This window comes from Plectropomus leopardus, chromosome 1, assembly GCF_008729295.1.
Source record: "Plectropomus leopardus isolate mb chromosome 1, YSFRI_Pleo_2.0, whole genome shotgun sequence".
Classification (NCBI taxonomy): domain Eukaryota; kingdom Metazoa; phylum Chordata; class Actinopteri; order Perciformes; family Serranidae; genus Plectropomus; species Plectropomus leopardus.
The window spans coordinates 18,432,448-18,454,360 of record NC_056463.1 but is presented as its reverse complement, the minus strand read 5'-3'; the positions used below and the strand labels follow the sequence as shown (position 1 = coordinate 18,454,360).

Sequence of the window (21,913 nt, the reverse complement as noted above, 5' to 3'; positions counted from 1 at the left end):
GTCATGGATTCCCTTAGCTTTTTTTTTTTAATATGTTGTTGTATATATAGATGGTTCATCCATACACCAACCAAAAGCTTGAGACCTTCGCAATAAGTCCAATTGTACATGCTTCAATGATGTATTCAATTGTACTTTCAGTGCTCACAAACACATGTCCTGTAGCCATACTGAACACCAAGAGCATTCTCTTTTTTTCCTGAAATCAAAAGTTTCCGAGTTGCCCACCGATCCACTCTGTAACCAGATGCGTGACAACCAGCCATTACAGAAGTCGCTTGCAAAGTAACAAAGTTACAGCTGTTTTCATTTTAAATAGTCTTCAATTTAAAAAATTTGCAGTCTGATACAGAAGGCTAGGAGACCTGAACAATATGAAAGTGCTTGTCATTAATTTACAGAGATCAGGCATCACATAGTGCTATGAAGTATCCAATATGCTACATATGAATACAGCTGTTAACACCTTACAAATGCCTCTGGTTGTTTTTCAAGGCTACTTGAAAAATCAATAACCTTGGCTTGTATGTACATAAACATGAGTGTTTGTTTATGCAGAAAATAACGTAGATATCACCACTACCAGAGGTATAATCTTATTACGGCCGTTTGGCCACAACAGTGATAATGAAATATTAAGTCCCATTATCAATTTCTAACTGTTAATCCCGCAAATCTGTTTTAAGTGGGGAACAAAATAAACGGAAGAGTTGACGTCATGGTATCCCGTCCACACTGGGCTCCAGAAGACTTGTTGTTCAGAGCTTCTTCTCTCACATCATGCTCAAGTTCTTGGTTTGTTTTCCCCAGCCACTGGTTGCATTTTGGTTGCTTTCCCACATCTTCTGGTGCTATATCCCCATTTGACAGATTGAAGAATGACTGAGAAGAACCAGTTCTGGAACCACTACTTAAGGGAACAACACAAGCTTTTTTTCACTTCACTACAATCAGTCACAGAGTAATAAAAAGTAGAACGGATGACTCAATTCATTCCTGGAGCAGTGCCTCCAAAGTTGAAAGTAGATGGCACCACTGGTGCTGTGAACTTGTACCCGCCGTGTTTCTCGATCATCTTGGACTCTGTAATAAGATAATAAGCAACAGTACTTAAAAAACACAACAGTGAGAGGAAAAAAAAGTTGTTTCATGAGAAGTGTCGTTCACTGTTCATATAGCGCACAGCAGGTGCTGGAACGCCTCTAAAAGTTGGCCATTTTAACTGACAGGAAGTCCAAGACAAAGATCATGATGTCATTTGAAACAGCCACAGAGACAAGTTACGATCAAACCCTTACCAAAGTGGTCTGAGACACACTTGACCGCAGATATTTCGTAGTAAGTGTAAATGCTACATCTACCAAAGTGACACAGGCAGTACTGTAATCTGAACACAAGTGGACAGCTGGAGAGACACAGAAGACAAAGGTGTGAGCAGCAATGTGTCCCCAACTGTCCTCTTGTGTTCAGATTACAGTACTGCCTGCATCACTTCTGTAAATGTAGCTTTTACATTAGAAAAGATCTGTGGTCCAGTGCGACTCAGAACACCTTAACAAGCGGTTTGAGAGATCACCACTTGTGTTTGGATCACCAAAACGCATGTTAATACCAGATTTAAACAGTCACTTTGTTATGGAAGATTTCAAGAAGGTAATTGCTTCCATATTTTTCCACTTCGTTTCTTGCTGGCGCCTGCTGACTTCTGCCCTGTTCCTCTCTCTTTGTCACGAATGTATGTGTAGGTTGTGCCACTTTTTCCTTTGTGCTTCTTGGTCAAACAACTCTTTGACTGATGCAAATACACAATAGTAATCACATTTATTTTTAAACATAAGGGAATTCTGGATAAAAATATGGAATTGGCATTAAAGCTTTTTTTTCTCTGCATTGTTGTCAAAAGAAGACAAGAACATAATCTTGAGACATGACTAAGTGCCACACAGTGAACCCACAAGTTTGGGGGGCATATTGTGGCTTTATTATTAGTCAAGAATAGAGAGGTAAGAGGAAAGCAGAGAGAAATGGGGAACAGCAGACGAGCTCTGGACACTGCTGATCAGCCCCTAAAACCTCGAGGTTGCCACTTTGGCTCAAAAGTCCTGGGTCCTGTGTTGTGCACTTTGGCAAAAAAGCAACTGTACACATGCAAGAGTACATTTTAAAATCTCAGGTAAATATATAGATGAAAGGGCATTTTGATTTTAAAACGATGGAAATCAACAAAAAAGCAGGAAATAGTCGCATGTAAAAAATTGCTTTATTGTCAGACTGAAGAGCTGCAATCAGAGTTTAATTTGAAAATTGGGGTGCAGTCTCAGCAGGCGCTCACCATGTGCTGCCCGTCTCTGGTCTGCGAGTGTGCCAATGTCCTGAAGGTGTTTGCCCTGATCCTCGTCGAGGGTCTGTGTTAGTGCCTGGTACCATGCTGGGTCGCGGGTCTGGATATCTGCATCACAGTAAAGTTACATTAGTGATTAACATGTATTTCACTCGACCATTTCATTTTAGAGTTCTCCACCAAAAGACTGTTGTCTTACTCTGTAGTATGGCTTTGAAGATCTGATACTCGTCCACTAAGTTGTCTTCATCATCTACAGCTGTAGTGTAGCCCTCAAGTGCCGTCTCCTCAGCATCGTCCTCCTCCCAGTCTTCATCGTCTCCGTCCTCTCCTGCCTGCTTTGCCAGCATCTCCAGGTACTCCTGGCCTTCCTCATCAATATCATCCTCGTCACTGCCCAGCTCAGCTACATTGATTCAGAGCATTGAGGGGACACCTTTCACTTAATACACCTTGTAATACTGCGGGTGGCTGATGCAACACTGAATACACCAAACCATAGAAATAGAATGAGAGTAGAACAACTACTAGACTGTTTGCTGTGATCACATGACTAATTCAAAAGAAAGCAGCGTTTGTTATTCGTTTTTAAGATGGCAACATGCGTCAGTGGGGCTATAAAGAGTGTAACATTCACCAGCCTGAGAACTCTTTTTTTGGCCTACTATACTCACTTCGATTGGGTACCAAACTCAGAACTTTTGAGGGAACCTACAGAATTACAGAGGTATTAACAAGTACCTATTCAGGTTAAATCTGTCAGTGCCAAATGTTGGTACCTGAGAGCATATCTGGGTGAGAACTCCAGGTTCAGACAAAAGGCAAAAGGCATACGTGCCCCGAAGCCTGAAAACCAGCCACGCCCTGCAACAGAGCTCCATGGAGCTGCCGGGCTCATCTTCAGGAGGCTGAAGCTGCCCAAAGCTGACCACAGAGCCCTGCAGCAGCTTGAGTAGAATGAGTAGAAATTAGAGGCCTTACCAATAGAAGTACAAGGCAATTATATCCAGAAATCCTCAATTTGTCTTTAGCAATAAGGCAACAGAGTTACTGCACAAGACTACTTTTCGTTTCTGCAAAACCTCACCATAGTAAGATAATAACTTGCCGAAAGTTGTATTTTACAGAAGTTAGCCTGCGACAACGATCAATGGCAACAGTACACATAAAAATGGCCTCTGACCACTCTGTTGTGTTGATTTGAAAAGGTGTTCTACTCTCATTCTATTTCTATGCATCAGACACTGCTTTCTCACCGTTTTCTTCCTCGTCTTCCCCATCTTCATCATCATCATCCTCGTCATTCTCATGCTCAGCTCGACAGGCGTACGCCCTCTTGAGGCCGTTGAACAGAAGGATGGCAGCTGGAAGAAGCTGGCCGGCCACTTGGTTGACAGCCTGAGGCCGGTGCTCCAGGTCGATGAGTGCACAAAGTCCCAGGATGCACATCTTCCTGTCGTGGAGGCTGTGAGGAGGAGTGAGAGGAACAAAAAGTGATTTTGATATCTGATAATATCAGCTCTGAAGTTACAGTTACCAGCTTATTGAACGATTAGTAGATAAATGTACAGCCATAGTTCAAACTCAACTGTAACTCATGTATGCTGTTGATATCAGGCTCAAGATATTTATTGTAAGATTTAGAATTGAGTAACTGATGTGCTTATTTGCAATGTTGTTGACATACTCATAAAACGCTTACCCAAGAAAGCAGTCGACATCTTTGAGCCACTGGGATATGAAGTGGTTAGTGATGGGCTCAGTGTTGTTTGGAAAGCGTAGGTTCTCCAAAGTGTTGAGGAGAAGAGGGGGGCTGTAGTAAAGCGCAGCGATAGCCACCTGCAGACACATGGTTCTCAGCTCGCTGGTCTTCACCTCCCGCGTCAAACGCTCCAATGCAGCAGCCACAAACAAGGGCACAACCTGCAGCAAATATTGGAGTTCATTTTAATGCCAGAAGTAAATGCATGCTGTCCAGCTTTACGTTGCTATAGTTCAGCTTCACAGTTTGAGGTGGAAATATGTTAGATACTGACCTGGTCAATGCCACGACCTTTGCACTGTAGAATGATCACCTCCAGCAGCTTGGCTGCATGGCACTCTGGGTCCTCGCCCGGATCACCTGTCAGGACCTGCGTGCAGTATCAGGCTCAGGTAAACTTCCAAATACACATCAACCACCACAAATAATTGGCTTGAAAGCACAGTCATTTACTAGGAAATTTTCAGGACTAAACAGAAGTTTACATTTAGACTAGTAAACTAGTCTATCGTCAAAACACTCAGAAAACAGTCAAAATTGAGCACAATTCCATAAATAATGCTGATCTTTGAATCAAATTTTTTTAGCTACTATAACATATTTTAAATGCAGCTTTAGTGTGGTACTTTGCATTATGAACGTTGCACATTAATCTATGAAACAATTCACTAAATGGAAGTTATTTAATACCATTTATTAACCATGTTTTATCATTGCAACCCATCTCCATTCAAACACACACACACACACACACACACACTCACACACACACACAAAAACACAAAAACACAAATACATCTGGGTCTCTCTGGATCTCTTATGTGCCCAAAAGGACCTCTCTTGTTTAGCCTAGCAAGAAGACATCCAGCCAGCAAGAGTTTGTGTTTGAAGGCTTGAACATACTTTTCACATGGATCTACAACTCATCGTACACATTCCTGTCTGCCACATCACGAATTATCAACTGCAACATTTTACCTTTTTGCACATGCTATAGATGATCTCCAGGTATTTGGTGTCAGATAGGAGAGTATCTGTGTCCACTGTGACATAGTTGTGGAGAAGAGGCATCATATCTGCAACAGAAACAATCAACACAGCTGAATTTACACCAAAACAAATACACGCCTTTTCTCTTTAAACTTAAAATCGGCTGTTTCAGATCCACAACTAGCACTCCTTTTCCTATTACAGTTTAAAAAAGTTAAACCTTACAGAAACCAACTTGACATTATAACAGCAGTGATACTTAGTTAACCACATACCTGTGAAGTAGTCAAATCCATCTTGCTGGAAGACTTCATACACCAGTGGAAGGAGCTGCCACATCTGTGGCGACACCTGCTGGCAGGTCAGGCTGTGAGCCAACGACAAGATCTCCTCGTAGAACTCTGGGAAAAGAAGAGAAAGAAAGGTGAGTCACTGGAGGTAAATATAGACGTTTCTATTATCAATAGATAATCTCTTAGGCAGACAGACAGACAGAGTTTAAGTGCAACATGCAGGAGGAATGTGGAAGCACAGGAGGGACCTGCTCACCCAGTACATGCTGCTGCAGTACAGTGCCGATCACCTGCAGACAGATGCCCTCCAGCTGCTGGGTGATCTGAAACAACACAAGGGTTAAATCAATAACAGAAGATAAAGCTGCCATGATCAATAGTTTCACCTCATTAAAATGTTCCTTATATGACAAATATAATCCAACACAAGGCAGTGAGTGTAACAATATATAGACACACAGTGGGCTGGTCAGAAACTACTTGAATGGGCCAGAAAAAAAAGAATGTTATCAAAATTTGTTAACTATATAAAAGCTAATGTCATATTAAAAAAAGAAAGTTTTCATGAAAGGGCAAATTCCAGGATCCCAAAAAAACCCAGTTGAGACGCATATTTTGCATGCTTTTAAATTTACCGTTCCCCTCCACTTGGAATAACTTACAGACAAACATAAAACTGTCTGAGCTGATCACTGTGGGGGAATTTAAGTCACTTTTAAAAGGTCGAGAAAATAGCACTATTGGTCAGTGTGACTGCTACTCCAATGACAACTGAAATTTGATGATTGCACTTTTCACATTTTAACTGGAGGTTGTGCTCGCTCTTTGTATTGTGTGATAGTTGTATTTGTCTGTCTGTATTTATTGTTGTAACTTTTGTTGTATCTTTTTGTTGTTTTAAGCTGCCCTCTTGACCAGGTCGCTCTTGGAAAAGAGATTTTGAATCTCAATGAGTCTTTTTCCTGGTTAAATAAAGGATATATATGCAGTGCTTACCTGAATATTACCTGCATATCCTTCAAGTCTTAATTGGAAAAAGCTACATTTGGAAAAGGGCAGAATTTGGAATATCTAAAACTGAATATGCTGTTACATGATCGTCATTAAATTCAGAATATTGTTGTATTCGGATTAATAGTGGAATATCAGTGTGGATGTAAACGTACTCAGTGTGTGGTAAGGAACAACCTTTTCATTTAGAGAATGAGTAAATGTAAATGATTATTTTCAGTTGAATCTACTAGAAGCAGTAAGGATAAGCACCTCTTCATCATCATTGTCCTCAGTGTCCTGCAATGTTCTTTAATACACTTGGTCAAATAAAAATAATTCCAATTCTTTGTAGCAAAGTGACGTAAACCAACGATCACTGAAATCTGAACTGCTGAACTGTTATGCAATCAAAAATCCTCAGTGTAAAGCAATGCTTGGTCAAATTTAATGGCTCCTTGGCTTTGAGCACCGGCAGTCCTATGTTTCAGCAGACACGGTGGCAGCGTGCCCCGACTATTTCTAGCGCCTGCCTCAGCCTCTGAGTCATTATGAACATGGTGAGAACAGAGCGTGTTCCCAGGAGTTGGTGGGTGGCTGAAGTGTGTTGGCAGGAACGCTACAGCAGACCAGAGCCGCTTCTGCAGAGGAAGTGGCACCAAGATGAGTGAACAGCCTTGAGTGAGAGAGAGAGTGTGTGAGTGTGTGTTTGTGTGTGTGTGTGGGCAGCCTGCTTAGTGGCTATGCTGCTAACCTCTTTGTGGTCCTCCACCACACTTAGCAATGTGTCAATGGTGTTGAGGATGCCCATAGCCGTCACAGCCTTGTCATCTCCTCCCTCCTCATCAGGGCCCGTCTGAATCACCTGGTTGAACGTCATCGCCTGACAAAGAGTGAAAACAGAGAGACTACTATGATTGGATCCAAGGATTCATACATTTCACTATAAGGCAGGTAGTCTGTCTAATTTCTTCCCGACACATTATTAAGTAATAGAAACAGGGCAAACCTAGCAAATTTGATCATAGCTTTCTCTTAAAAGCAATTTAGAGGATATATATATATATATATATATGATGTCACCGTACACTGAGCCTGCCAAATTCACTTTCTGAAGGGCAAACATTCAGCGTCTGCTTTCCTTGATTTCCACACGGCAAAAAAAAAAAATAAAAAAATCCTGCACCAGAAAAGGCGCTGCCAAAACTGCCAGAGTGTAAAAGAACAGCTTGTTTTTGGCTGAAACACAGCACCAGCCTTATCAACGAGAAAGTGAGCTGATGAGGTCATTTTAGTCAACTTTTGGATACCATGACATATTTCAATATAGTTTTACATCGCCAGCTGGCAATTACTAACGTTGCAAATGGCAGTCAGAATTTGTGAACGCAGCTCTATGCAAGTCAGTAAAGCTGGAAAGATTATCAGAGATTGGAAGTTCCAATTATATAGCTGTATTTTAGCTCGTTTTTCTTTACTATTCTCTCGGCTTTTTAATGGTTTTTAATTGCATGAAGACGTCTTTTTATGATGTGTTTCTTTTGCACTTTGTATCTAAAGCACTTTGAATTGCCCTGTTGCTGAAATATGATATATAAGTAAAGCTGTTTTTCCTAAAATCATACGTCCTATACTTCGTTGGAATTAATTCTGTTTTTCTTGCAAGTAGTATGATCATTTTACATGATCATTTTATTACAGATCATAAATTGCAGTCATAGGAAGAGTTTATTAAGCCACTCAGTTATGGTCTCGTGTGAAATGACGTAGCCTTTTTAATCATGGCACTTACCAAGTGCTGTGTCATCTCCACTGCAATTGGAGTCACCTCCTCACTGTATTCACAGATCATCTTCTGTATGACATTTGTGAGGTCGTCGTTCTCCGTCTCCCTGACGATGTGCAGGAGTGCCTGCATCACTGGCCGGATGAAGGGGGTGATGTACTCTTTGGCTAAAAAATACGACACACGAGTTAGTTTAGACACTCAAAGAAAACTACTAACTTGCACATTCTTGCAAAATCAGTTAGAAAAACAGACTGCATGAGTTTACTCGCTTACCTTTCTCCTGGTTGCTGATAAGAACCTGCAGGGCAATAGCAGCCTCCACCTTGACTGGCATTTCATTGTCATTGATTAAACAAAGGCGCGTCAGCTCAAGAGCCGTCTGCAGGTTCTGGTCACTTTTGAACTTCACCTCACAGAAGTAATGCAGCACCCAGCAGGCCTATGTGGAAAAAAAAAAGGTTGAGGAAATGTGGCTGAACTCTAGCTTTATGACATAAACAAAATATATTTATTACCTAAACAATTACAAAGTACTGCTATAATAGAGCAAGCTTCAGTAAGTTTGACGCCACCTTATACGATAATGTGAACACAAGTTTAAAGCCTTGTTTCCACCAAGCAGTCCAGTTCATCTCAGTTCAGTGTGGTAGTTTGTTACACATGAAAACTGATCTTTTTTTTTTTTTCATTTTCATTGTCAAAAGTTGTGGATGGTAACAACAGAATCACTTTTTTGGCCAACCCTGTTGAGGTCCTTGGCACACTGATCAACGCTAAAAGGTGCAGAAATGCTGCAGTCTGTTGATTGGTCAATTCAAAATCTACATGCTTGCTCTACAAGGACTCAGTGTACAAACCCACTGTTTTTAAATATCCCATAGACTGCAACACAGACTCTAAACACTTTAGCCTGTTTAGCCTAGCCCTGCAATCCTGTTGTTTGGATGATCAGTGAGGTGCAGACCTCCCTCTGCATCACCTGTTAAGAGTGATGTGAGAGCAGTCATGTGGCTATTATGATCTGGTAACAACCCTGCCTATGTTTAAGAGTACCGTCTATGCTGGCAATACTAAACCGATCAAGGGTTTAGATATGTTTGTACAAGTTACTGACCTTTTTTCCCCCCTTTAACTATACTCTATTCAAGAAGGCAGTTCAAGTGTGACAAATGTTTGCATATCACAGAATTTTTCCTTCCCAATAACTAGCGTCCTTCCCCCCACCATAACTACCATCATGCCCAATAAGCTGCAGTAGAGAGAAGGAAAAAAAAGTCAAAGGAACAAAAAATGAAACTAAGACAACCCCCTGAACACGATACGCAACACTTGAGGTTTGTCTATTTGGAAATGATCACTTACTCTGGCTCTCATGTAGCCCAGTTCACTGCGGAACAGGGGGAAGACGTGATTCTGAAGCATGAACTCCATCTGGTCCTTATAAATCTTTTTCTGTGTAGAGAAAGAAACAAAAGTTGTAAAATTTCACAAGGCGGTCAAACAACACATGTCCTGTACATTTTACATTTCAACCTTCATAAAAAACATGTAGGACTTTCTGGAGTTTAGCTGTACAGACTGAATTTGGGTAAATCAGATGATGACAAGTCTGCAGTATTAGCACTTGAATATTTGGTACACAGCCATGAATATTAAACTTGATTTCAATAGACTGCCAAGCCTCAACTAAGTAGGAAGAAAACTTTTCACCTTTTCTCAAAGCTTCTGTAAAATCATCTCTTGCAATAGTTAGAAACAATAATTTACTACTGCATGCTCATGAAGGCAGTCCATGTTCACCTGTTCTGCTGGTGAACATGGATCAAATGTCTTAATCTGTGTGTATAAAGGAGGAACCTTTAAAAGAAGTGGTGCTAACAGGCCAACTGAGAGCCATTTACCTTCAGCAGGATTTCAGCCAAAGAGCCAATCATGTGGAGGGCACCGTCCTTTTTCCTGGGGTCGGAGGCGGGATCAGTGAGAATCTGGTAGCAGAAGCCCATCGTCTTTTGCAGGACCTAAGCAGAACAAGAACATAAGATTAGGCCTCATTATGAATTGCCGGGATGGAGTCTGAATTAGATTTTTACATTATGGAGCGCTTCAACAACAACAAAAAAACTTGAAGGAAATTAACCAACATAAAATAATTTCAACTTGCCTCTTTCCTCTTGTTGCAGGCAGTGAAGAGGAGTGTCTGAGCTGCTGTTGTTGGAGAGATAAAGTCTTCAAAAACATCTAAGGAGGACAGCGGAGATTAGATAAACGGTTAGTCATCACGGGTGCACACAAATGCCTTTCAATTACAGGCACCAACTTTCTCTGCCTACCAAACTTCATGCGGATGTACTCATATGGGTCCTCCTGCCACAGCTCCTCATCACTGTCTGTGTAACACATGAGGGGGAAGACCACATCCTGAATGATGCCCTGAAAAACACAATAAAGAGTCAGAATCAGAAAGGAACGCTGACGGAGAGGATGTCAGGCTGATTATGCTTCTTGTATTTGATGGTTGAACCACTGCAGATTGGCAGCTTAGTGTTTCTTTCAGTGACAACCAGTCCAAAAGTACAAATATAGATTCACACAGCGTACAAAAAACATCTAAGACTTGCTGTATAATGTACTTTGAAATATTTACTGGAAATTCAAACATGTTGTATTCATACCTGGATGTGTGGTTTGAGGTTTCTCCACGTCAGAGCATGTGCTATGCCCTGGTTGATGTAGTTGAGTGTCTGTTGGAGTACTCTGGGAGCCACGTATTGCTTTTCCTTGTACTGGTATAAGACTTTCAGCAGCACCTAGTAGATAGATTTACAAAGAAGTCTCTTATATTTGTGCGGTGCACTTCAAAGACACACAGTTCAGCCTGAATGGAGAGCTGCTGCTTACATTACATCGTTTCAAGTTCTTACCTGCTGAGCAGGAACGGCGTATTCCTTAAGGAAAAGTTCAGCAAACTCTGCGTACTCTTTGGTTGTGTTGCCTGGGCTTCCATACCTGCAAATAAAGTTTCATATGGTGAATGTCAGTGTTAAACATGTTTGTAAGACTTATTAAAGAAGTAAGGGAAACGACTGTCAGATATCTACCTCTCAAACAGCCGAGCCAAGATGTGAAGAGCCCACTTCTTACACTTCCACCACGGCAGCTCAGGCCGCTCATCTTCATCTATCTGCATCGTCTCCTGCACAAAAACAACGATGGCACAGTCAGCTCACGTAGAACCGAAATGTTTACATCTCTGAAACTGAACAAATTGTAAAAAAGTGATTGCAGGGTTCCTGCAGCTTAAAGCAAGGTTACATTAAGAATTTAAGACTTTTTTAATGCCACTCAGGTTACATAAATTATTGGGTTTTTTTTGATTATCTATGTCAAATGTTGAAAAAAAACAACCCTTTTTAGATTGGGATACATGGAAGACAATGAACATATTATGTTTTCATAAAAGTATATTTGGTTTACCAACAAAAGTGGAAAATATCTGCCATTTCTGGACAGTTTTCTGGGCGATTGTGTTTCTCCATCTCTAGTTTAAGAAAAGTAATTCATAAAATTATTTAACAAAAAAACTGATGTTGCCAGTTATTTTAAGATTTTACAATGCAACGTCAGAAACCTCCTACGCATGATCATTTTTAAGACTTTTGAAAGATTATTGTAAGCCAGTTTAATACCAATTAAATTCAATGTCTTTTAAGACTAGGAATATGCAGGAACCTTGCATTGTCATATTATTGTGGTGCGAGTTGATTTGTCCTTACTGGAGGCACGTCTCTGTCCACTACTGTCTTCAGGATCTCCATCCACTCTGTCAGGTTCTGTCTGTTGATGAGTTCCAGTGGGAGGTTGTACTGTGGAGATGAACAAGAGTCAGGTTTTGTTGTTTATCTTTCTAAATCTTATTTCAGTTTGACCTGACATTTAGGTGTGTTCACACCAAAAGGGGCATTACAGATTTAAAGGAATACTTCACTCACAAAATGATCATTTGTGCATCAATTACTGACCCAATGTCACCTTGAATTTGTGAAGTTTGTTTTTCTCAAATGCCACCCACATTTAACAACAAACCTATGTCAAAAAATCCCTTTACAAACTCTCACAACCCATGCTGTATGATCCAAGTCCAATCCAGTCCTATGCACAGTACTTCCCAAAAACCAGCACATTTGCTAAAATATTACTATTTAAAACACTTACTGCATACGAGCCTCAGCAAGCACCTGCATTCGAACTCTTCTCAGTAAAACACAATTTGCTTTCCCAGGCACGCTTTCCACCAGCACCTGAGTTAATGCTAATAAGTAAGTGTTATATTTGTAATATTTTAGCAAAAATGCGTGTGTTTGGGAAATACTGAGCACATGACTGGATAAATAAGACTTAGATCATAGTGTTTGAGCTGTGTGAGAATTTGTAAACAGATGTTTTGACATAGTTGTGCTGTTGTGAGGCATGTGAGGACTCTGGGCTTAACATGGCGTAAATACATGGGGTAAATAATTGATATACAAATAATCATTTTGTGCTATTCCTTCAAACACAGAACTCATTTTAATAAAGGAATCAAACTTGAAACAATTGATGAAAGGTTTGTAAAGACAATCTCAACACCCCATTCTTTATTGACCCCAGCTATAGAGGAGATGCTGGTGTTATGATGTTACCTGAAAGAGGGCATAGAGGATTTTGAAGATCTGTTTCTGTATGAGCACAGAGTCACTGGAGTGGTCAGGAAGCAGCTGGATAAAGCGTTCTTTCAGCATGGGCATGAAGATGTGCATGGCAGCCACCAGTGGTTGACGCTCTTCTGGTTTCTTATATCTGTTTCACAAACAACCACAATGTTAACCCCATGTTATGTATTATAATACCAAATAAAGTTAGGACTGAGAACCATGACTTACTCGTAGTTTTTGACAAGCTGGTAAAGGCAGAGCAAGATGCCCAGCCATCCTGCGCTGTTATCTGACTGCAGGTAGAAGCCAATCTTGTCCACGATGGTCGTCCACTTGCCGGGGTAGTCGTGCTTGATCATGTGGTGGATACATGTTGTCAACTGGACCCTGACGAGTTTAAAAGTACAGTTTTGGATCCAGGGATTTAGAAAGTGACAGAATACTGTCAGTGACATGGAAAAGAGCAACTCTGAGGGAACATGGATTGAGGACAAAATCTCCTGAGCTCCTCTCTTTCCATTCAGCTAGCAGTGTGTGTGTGTGTGTGTGTGTGTGTGTGTGTGTGGGGTTACCTGATGCGCTCGGGAGAGTGGATGATGGCCTCCACTATGTTGTCTCGAATGAACTGCCTGTCCTCATCAGGGATGTTATTGACAGGCGTCTCTGTGCCTGAACCGTCGCCATCGCTCCAGTGTTGAGTAATCATGTTCTTAAGGTAAATCACACCTTAACACAGAGAGAAAACAAGGGTCAGTCCTTTAACAGCAAAGACAGCACACTTCATGTATGAAAGCTCAATTATTATGAGGCAGTTCTTTGCCCATAAAACCAACACAGTGTTAAATCAAATAAGTTATTATTAAAACCACCAAGCTATACGATATGGAGAAAGTCACATAACCAAGCAGCACTTTGTGGGACTGCCATGTGATGTGCTCCTGACCTGAAAGAAAATCTGAGATCCATTTGATTTGATAATCGATTATTTGATGAGTAATGTTTTAGGGGGAAAAAAATCTTTGATTCCAGCTTCTTAAATGCAAGTACTTCCTGGCTTCTTAAATCTGTGACAGTAAACTAAATATCTTGGGTTCGTGGACAGAACGAGACATTTACAGACGTCAACTTGATCAGCATTTTTCACCATTTGACATCTGACATTTTATAAACCTATCACAAAAATAATTATTAAAACACAATGAAAATAACTCTTAGTGGCAGTCCTATTTGAAAGATACAAATTGTTTTTCAATTCAAGATGAAATTATTTATGAACTTTTTTATTTGCTATATTTAAATACTGATTTGAAGAAGGGAAAAAAACCTTACTTTGTTGCACATTAGAGACCAGGGTGTCTACAGATATCAGCCACTGTAAATCAATGTCTGATGATGGATGTTTTTTAAGTAGCACATGTGGTTCCATGACAAGGTAGGTTTTATGTAGGAATATGGTAATTATATTTAGTTAGGGTTAATCTACATTTTGCCAACAGGTAAGAGCTAGTACAAAGAAAAAGAACAGTATTAGGTTCAGTGATAGGTTTATGAAAAGTTTCATTCAGAAATGTGGAATTTCATGCAGAAGAGTGTGACTCACTTTGACAAAAAGAGATTCGCGGATGGATAAATTAAATTAGATCAGATGTTTGTGGTAATTAAGACTTGAATAATTTAAATTTCAACTATAACTTTGAAAAGCCCTATTATTCTTAAAATTGAATTTTAAGAGATTTTAAGAATTTAAGAAAGGACCTGCGGACACCCTGGAAACACTTAGCTCTCCATCTCTACAAGCAAAGTACCAGAATCTGCATTTTACTGTAGTTTATCTGCAAGCTGCTTTACAAAGGAGTATCACAGTAACTGAACCACCACGTAGTTTTAAAATTCAGTTGGTGTACAACCTCATGCAACTCCCAAATGTTCACCAGTCACACTGGCTGCATTTATCATGACTGTGCGTGTGCACAGCTCAGCAGTGTACATTCAAAGCCACCTAAGGCCGAAGCTGCACAAATTAATTATTCCATCTGCTGTTCAGTAGTTTTGAATGTGGCACGAGGGTGTCAGCTGGGTCCACCTCTACAATGTGGGGCCCCACTCTGCGGCTCCCAGGAACAGGCATCTGAGGCAGTGGAGGAGTGAGGGCTGGGAGGCAGACGTCAGACTGCTGACACAAATGTCTACACCGCTGGCGAGGCAATCATAATCCAGCCTATCAGTGCTGACAGAGCACAAACCCCCTCCCTTCTGCCCATGACCACCAAACTACACAATCGTCCAACACTTCACAGCCACTAGGAATCTGTCATATAAATAAGATTCATGGAGTGACAAGAAACTGAAAATTACCTCTTGAAAATGTCCACCGGGATAAAACTGCTGCTATCTTAATAAATGGAAATATGGTGCATACAAATATGGTGAAATACCCACCTCAGGTATAATAACGGTGATGCTTTATTAAACCTGGCTATACATTCTGTGGTTGCTACTGTAGACTTTATATAAAGATGGACAACATGACAGCTCCCCAAAAGTGAAAGCAAGCATGTCAATCGCCCCCTGGTGGCTGGCTGTGGTACAGGCCATAAAACCCACTCCCTCCATGTTAGTGAAGGGGATATCGGCAAAACTAAAAACTAAAAGAACACACAAAATAAATACTTCCTAAAGATAGTTTTTGGCATTTAAGGTAGTTCTTATCATCATCTTGGCTTTAAATAGTTAATTAATGCTATGGAACACAGATTATATGTTAATATTGACAGCTGAGTGTGCCAATCAGTGTGCTCACTATTGATTGTTTGTTATTTTTCCCAGAAAAGCAATTGTTTGGGCGGGAACATCACCACCGCAGAGATTTTACTACTGCAAAGACTCTGGCTCCAAATGACTTCATCAGCTCAAGATGGGTGTGGCTGTCTCCAGGTCTTTTTTTTTTTTGCTTCAATTTTGCATAGCGATGGGTGAGTGGGGATGTGTTATCCGTCTTTATATACCTAACCTGAGTGCTGTGGGAGTACACACCCCTAAAAGTCCCATGCACAGAGATAAGTAAATACAGGCAGAGGGCAGAGTCTCTGCAGAAAAATACACTGCCAAGTGATGACGAGAGAGATTATTTCTGTATACATTTTGTGTTTTAGGAAAATCCTGCATAGTATATCTTTAAAGGGTCAGTCCTACCTGGTCCAAAAAAAATTCTCATTACCTCTCATAGCTGAGCAGAATGTATAGTCGGATGCAGAGTGTTTACGGTGCAAGTTCTTTTTGCGACCACATGAATACAATTGAGATGAATGGAAATTTATTGTGCTGCTCAAAACAAAAAATAACATTTAAAAACTAAACAGAATTGACAGCAATGTCATTTTTCAACGCTTTAAGCACCACACACAAAATGTGATCTCTCTCATTTGTATGCGGTCGGGAGAAGAAATCTCAGACGATAAGATCTCCAAAATTCACCACATAGTATACAAGCTGCCAATACTGATTCGAAAACAACTCAAATCCACATTCAACTGAGCGGTTTGTCAAAAAACAACTACAGTTAATGCATTTGATCAATCCACTGATTGAAATGTATTAACTGTCAAACACAATGATTATAAAAGAAGCAGAGTGGCAGCATTTTTTTATGTTGAGCTGCCAACCAACAAGCCAGACAGGAGCTAAATGAACAAAACCCTGACCAACCTAAATGTGCCGACTAAGATCCAATTCAAAAAGTTAAGACAATGTACGTCTGTAATCAGTTCACTTGTGATATTATTCAGACAGCTTCTGTGCAGTCTGGGGGAGCTGCTCCTCCTCTATTCTGCTTTAAACACTGTCAGACATTTTTCCTACAGCTGGAGAAGTCATTCATAGCACTACAGCACAGCTCTACAACAACTTAATTTGTAAGTATAGCTATTAATACTTAGGAGGTGGACACACAATGATTCAGATACTATCTGTCGACTTTTTTCAACAACTTTGGTCAAGATTTTTACTTTGAATATTGTTTTTTTTCCCCCTCCATTAACACCTTCCTCACAGAGCTGCATTTGACTAAAGCAAAACAAGCTATATTTAACCAACTCCAAGTGTCTACTGCTCTTTAGCGTGGCACTTTAGCCTCACAAAACACAAGTGTGAATCATGTAACATCCCTAAATTATCTTTTTAGAAACTATTATATAAGTAACCTATTTAACATGGGACTATTGCAATATTTCTATCATTCATCATCATTCATATCATGCAATCTGACAAAATTGGAGTCAGATGCAGGATAAAGTGGTAAGGCACACAGTGGCAGAGTGTTTTCGGTAACCTTATATAATTGGGGGGGGGCACAGCATGTGTAACATGACATTGTTTTAGAATAATACAACCTATCAAGACATATGACATGTTATTTTATGTATTCTCAAGATGGTTTAAGATTAGATTTTTACAAGACAGACTATGTGAAGTCCAGCTTCACCAGCAAATATTTGCAAACTCTACACTCATAAATCCAAATCATTTTCATTCAATCTCAGTAATCACAACAACCTTGTGAAAACAAGTCTCCATCCACGTCATGATGTATTAATTGGCCTCAAAGACCAGCGCGATCTACAACACCACCTCCATGCAAGGGTACATTATTACGACCTCCACCATTGTAGTCTAATTTTTTGTTTTGCGAAACAGCTGACTCCACCCACTCGTGCCATCTACGTCTTATATTTTACCTGCATTCATGACAAAATATAAGACGCATAGAAGTATAAGGGCAGTGATGCTTACATTTGAAACAAACAAATCTATTTTTATACATTAAGGTAGTCAAAATGAGTCTTAAGTGTAAGTGTATTAACATGCACAGAACAGATTTTTTGTTTATTCTGGACTGAGGAGACCACCTTTTACTAACCGCAGAACTATTTTCACACGTCAGTGTTTAGACTCACCTGCTTGCCTGACGGGCAGATCCAGCTGATCAGACATGGTGACACGCAGCAGAGTGGACACAAAGTTTACCTGGGTGTGACCCTGAAAATCAGAAATGAGAATAGATGAATGTAAACCAGTTACAAACAGAGAAACAACATTTAGAATCTCATTTACCATACTGTTTTGTATTAAGTAGGTTTCACATTATTTTGCATGAAGCCTACTTCCCATTTACAAAAGTGTTTTACCCTGATGTGCTGTTGTACTGCTGGGAGATGACCGTGGCTTTACACTACATGATAAATGTACTGACATCAAAAGGAACTTGGAAGGTTATATTTTTATCACCTAACACACTTTGTGTTTGGCGGACAGTTGCTTATAAGTCATACAAACACCATTGCTATGTAACTGACAGCTCTAACAAATATGGCATTGTTAACTTTTCAAATCAATTCATAATTTCGTGCTTTGTAGCATTTTTACATTATGTTTATAAAACAGAGACATTGTGGGCTCAGTCATTTTTGTAAAACAGCATGTCACCCTTCTGTCAGCTGTAAGAAAATGTCAAACTTGTGGTTGATACCACAACAGTGGTTCCAGTTAGCCTGTGTCACAAAAAAGGGATGCTCACATTACCCAGCGGTAATCCAGAGCACCGCAGATCTTTTTGGCAAAGATGTGACATTACAAATTAAAGTCAATTTTCTATTCTAAAACATAATTAACTGGCAAAGTGACTGAAGTCAGGTTTATTACCAATACCTTTCTGAGTTATTGCCTTCTCCAAAACTACAGCTCGGGCTGGAAATTGACTTTTTTTGCCAATGTGGCTGGTGGGTGGCAAAATCTGCTGACCACTCGATAGATAACCATTGTTTTTTGGGGGGTTTTGGCTGATGCGTAAAGCATATCTAGTAGCCGCATGCATATTTTAGCAGCATTTGGTGCCGATTTCCAACCTTAGCTACAGCTGAAATAGATTGTTCCCTGTGAAGTTGTAAATGGTAATAATTTATGAAATGACCAACTGATATCTGATGTTAAATATATCCTTAATATGCTCTTTCAACCAAATTGCATTTCAAATGTCTCAACATACTTTTAAAAGATCGTGTAATGCATTTCCCCACATTTTGTCAAGCCTTGTTCAATTTTTATCTGGCCATTTTCCATGAAAAACAAAGTCGGAGTTTATGACTAAGCAACGCACTGCATTTAGAAACTATGCGCTCCAACAGATTTACTCCATCCTCCTCCAGAGGACATGATTTTTTATTTGTACAGAACACAACTCTAATAGCTCCAGCCAGCTGTGTAAGAACACTCTCCAAGCTATGTCATTCAAGTGAGCCATCACTACTAACACACATGTGGGTGTAAAAAAAAAAAACAACCCAAGCCCCTTGCATTGCTAAAAATAAACATGGAGGAAGGGGCAAAACACACACAACACATGTGCTATGACTAAAACATTATGACTTGATCAGAGTTGGAAATTAACTTTTTTGTCTACCTGCCACTGTGACTGGTGGATTCCAAAATCTGAAAGCCACTGAAGAGATTACGATTATTTGTTAGGGAGGTAAATGAAGAAAATCTAGCATGCCTTTGCATATTTTACCAGCATTTGGCTAGTGGTAATTCCTACCCCTGGAATATAAAATAGGCCTTAGGCTGTGATAACTGCCATCCATTTCAAATCAAAGGTTAGTGTCTTACTGCTTAATCATAGTACTGTGGTTTGGCTGCCCAATGCAGCGTCTCACAAACCCGGGCTTCAAAACTATTTAACCCTTGACTTGATTTCTTTCAAAAACAGCATGAAGATAATGACCATTGAAAAAGGAAATGATTCCAAAATAAGCAAGAATTTAAACAATAAATACATTTTTTAAAAAAGGTCTTAAAATCCTAAGAATTTTAAAACATAATTTGAAATATGTAATTTTAATTAGAATTTTTTTACCCAAGACATTTTCCCCGTCTTTCTAAAAATATTTTTCTTAATCTACTTATTTCTTGCAAAGTATCTCATTGCCTTTTCCCCCACGTATTTGAAAGAAACGCAACAATTCAGTCAGGATTCAAAGGTTTAAATATTTGTGAGAGGTGTCTAAAAGTAGCACAAGAAAAATAACATAGCTTCAGGTTTAAGGTCTCAGCCCTGCATGTGTTTAAATTTCCATGGCCAGCACAGGTGATGAAACATAATCAGTGAACTCCAAACAGATAGATAGATAGATAAACTATCTGCAAAAGTCTTAGGCCACTTTAAACTTTAATATTTTAGCAAGATTCTTATGATCATACATATTTATATCTCAGTTGTCTCTTCATTAAAATACAACCATAACATACAGGAAATAAATATGCAGTAATGAAATTGCAAATATTTCAAAATAAAACTACTTTAACAGGCTAAAATTGCAAGTATACAGTATGACCTTCCTTTCCACTTAGCATGCCTTGAACTCTCTTAGGTAAACAATAACAGATTTACAATGCTGATCTTATGGGGTATTTACACCTGTTTACATTCAAGACATGTTCAAAGCTTAATACTGATTGTTTGAGCTACCTCTTGTGGTTGTACTATTCCATGTTTAACACTAAATATTGACTTCAGTCTGAATAAGTTATATTGTCCTGCCTATTTCTATGTTTTAATGCATTGCACATGTTCTCTTTCTCGTTTGTATCTTAAAAAGAAAAGACATAATCAAATAGATATATATCCTTTTAAACGCATTGTTAATTTTTCTCGGTGGTGGTCTAAGACTTTGCACAGTGAAGACTTTAGATATATAGATATTTCAAAAAGAAAACATAACTGGCGGATGAGGAGACACAATTCAACTTTTTAAATAGTCCCTCTCGAGCCTTTTCCAAGGCAGTGTGGCTAACATGGTTAACATTAGCTCACATGGACCTCCGCTCGCACAAAACTCAATTTTATGATATTTGTAACGAAGTAGCTATAAAGCCACTGATCGCGTATTAAATGTGGCGACGGTAATAACAGGAAATAGTCGCCTCGTCTAAATCTTGTGGCGTTGGTGAATAATGTCATCATTTCAGGGTTTGTCACGGTGACACGTGAGCAGCAGCTATGTAGCGAAGCTACGGCAGCTCAACCAACAAGTAGCCAAGTTAGCTCGCCGCTGTTAGCCACACGGCTAGGCATAAATATCCTGCCGTTAAATAACGTTTTGCCAACTTGCACATTTCTCCCAGCTTTGCTTTTTGTTTATCACGCCAGATATATAACTCTTGTGTCGTGTCAGCCCCTAAATTTGTCAAAACTGTATCGAAACTGTGTGTGACGAGCTAAAAAATCTTCTCAGCGGGGCAAGCTTGTTAGCATTAGCGCCACAGCTGGCTCAAGATGAAGCTAACGTTGACGTTGGTTACTGGCACACGAGAGTGTCATCGAAATAAAAAATGCCAATAAATTCATGAAAATGGCTATACACTGGTGACAGTGCGTACGGGGCAGTAGGCTATACTTGTCGAGTAGCGGATTTTAGCTCTCGATCTGTCAAGGTAACGGTAGCGGAGCCCACAGTCTGCGTGATCGCACCATCTTGATGTTGTGAACGGCCGAGGCCCGATGCGAGACCGCGCCACAACCTCCACCACCATAAACGGCTAATCTCAACTTTTACCTCGTTCAGCTGTCTCTCCGCGGCCTCCCTCAGATTGGGGTCCATAGTGCCCCGAAGGGCCTCAACCAAAGCCTCAGGATCCATTACGAAAACTCTGTTTACGGCTCGGATTTTAATATTTCAGACGTCTATCAATTCCCAGTCACTGCGCACATGGACGCACAGCTCTCCGGTTACCCGGCGCGAAAGGAAGCAGTGAATAAAGTACCCGGATAGATCAGCGCCAAATTTCTGCAACACGAACATCCGGCGGCGCTGCACAGTGATGGGAGTTGTAGTTTCCAGCATAACGGTACTACAAAGAGATAGCGTCACCCCCTATTGGTTGCCCTTCTCCTTTTGAAAATGTTATAATACTGCAGATTTTTGTTGTTGTTGTTGTTGTTGTTTTTTTTTTAAAGAAAAATTCTGCCCTTAAACTTAACAACAGAATAGTAGACTGATTTTAACC

At 40.0% G+C, this 21,913-nt stretch overlaps 1 protein-coding gene across 1 annotated transcript; it reads right to left on the bottom strand.

The window, feature by feature from the left end:
- Positions 1 to 8: 8 nt before the first annotated feature.
- ipo7 (importin 7) lies at positions 9 to 21,648 on the bottom strand. Its single transcript, XM_042485885.1, has 25 exons — positions 21,463 to 21,648; positions 17,809 to 17,890; positions 13,429 to 13,582; positions 13,085 to 13,243; positions 12,845 to 13,001; positions 11,939 to 12,028; positions 11,264 to 11,358; positions 11,087 to 11,171; positions 10,838 to 10,972; positions 10,496 to 10,595; positions 10,327 to 10,403; positions 10,067 to 10,183; positions 9,528 to 9,617; positions 8,439 to 8,604; positions 8,169 to 8,329; positions 7,131 to 7,259; positions 5,643 to 5,709; positions 5,369 to 5,494; positions 5,082 to 5,179; positions 4,378 to 4,473; positions 4,044 to 4,264; positions 3,598 to 3,806; positions 2,541 to 2,747; positions 2,333 to 2,449; positions 9 to 1,083 (listed from the first exon to the last, which is right to left on the bottom strand). Exons 1-25 carry the CDS (start codon positions 21,544 to 21,546, stop codon positions 986 to 988), a joined length of 3,120 nt encoding a protein of 1,039 aa, XP_042341819.1. The 5' UTR covers positions 21,547 to 21,648; the 3' UTR covers positions 9 to 985.
- Positions 21,649 to 21,913: the final 265 nt, after the last annotated feature.

What these genes read in the sequence shown, in the direction of transcription:
- ipo7 (XM_042485885.1), bottom strand. Translation starts at nt 21,546, where the DNA reads ATGGATCCTGAGGCTTTGGTTGAGGCCCTTCGGGGCACTATGGACCCC. An exon ending in CCTGCAACAAGAGGAAAGAG is followed by an intron (nt 10,184 to 10,326) that starts GCAAGTTGAAAT and finishes TGTTCTGCTTAG; the next exon opens with GTCCTGCAAAAGACGATGGG. An exon ending in ACTGCAGCAGCATGTACTGG is followed by an intron (nt 5,495 to 5,642) that starts GTGAGCAGGTCC and finishes TTCTTTTCCCAG; the next exon opens with AGTTCTACGAGGAGATCTTG.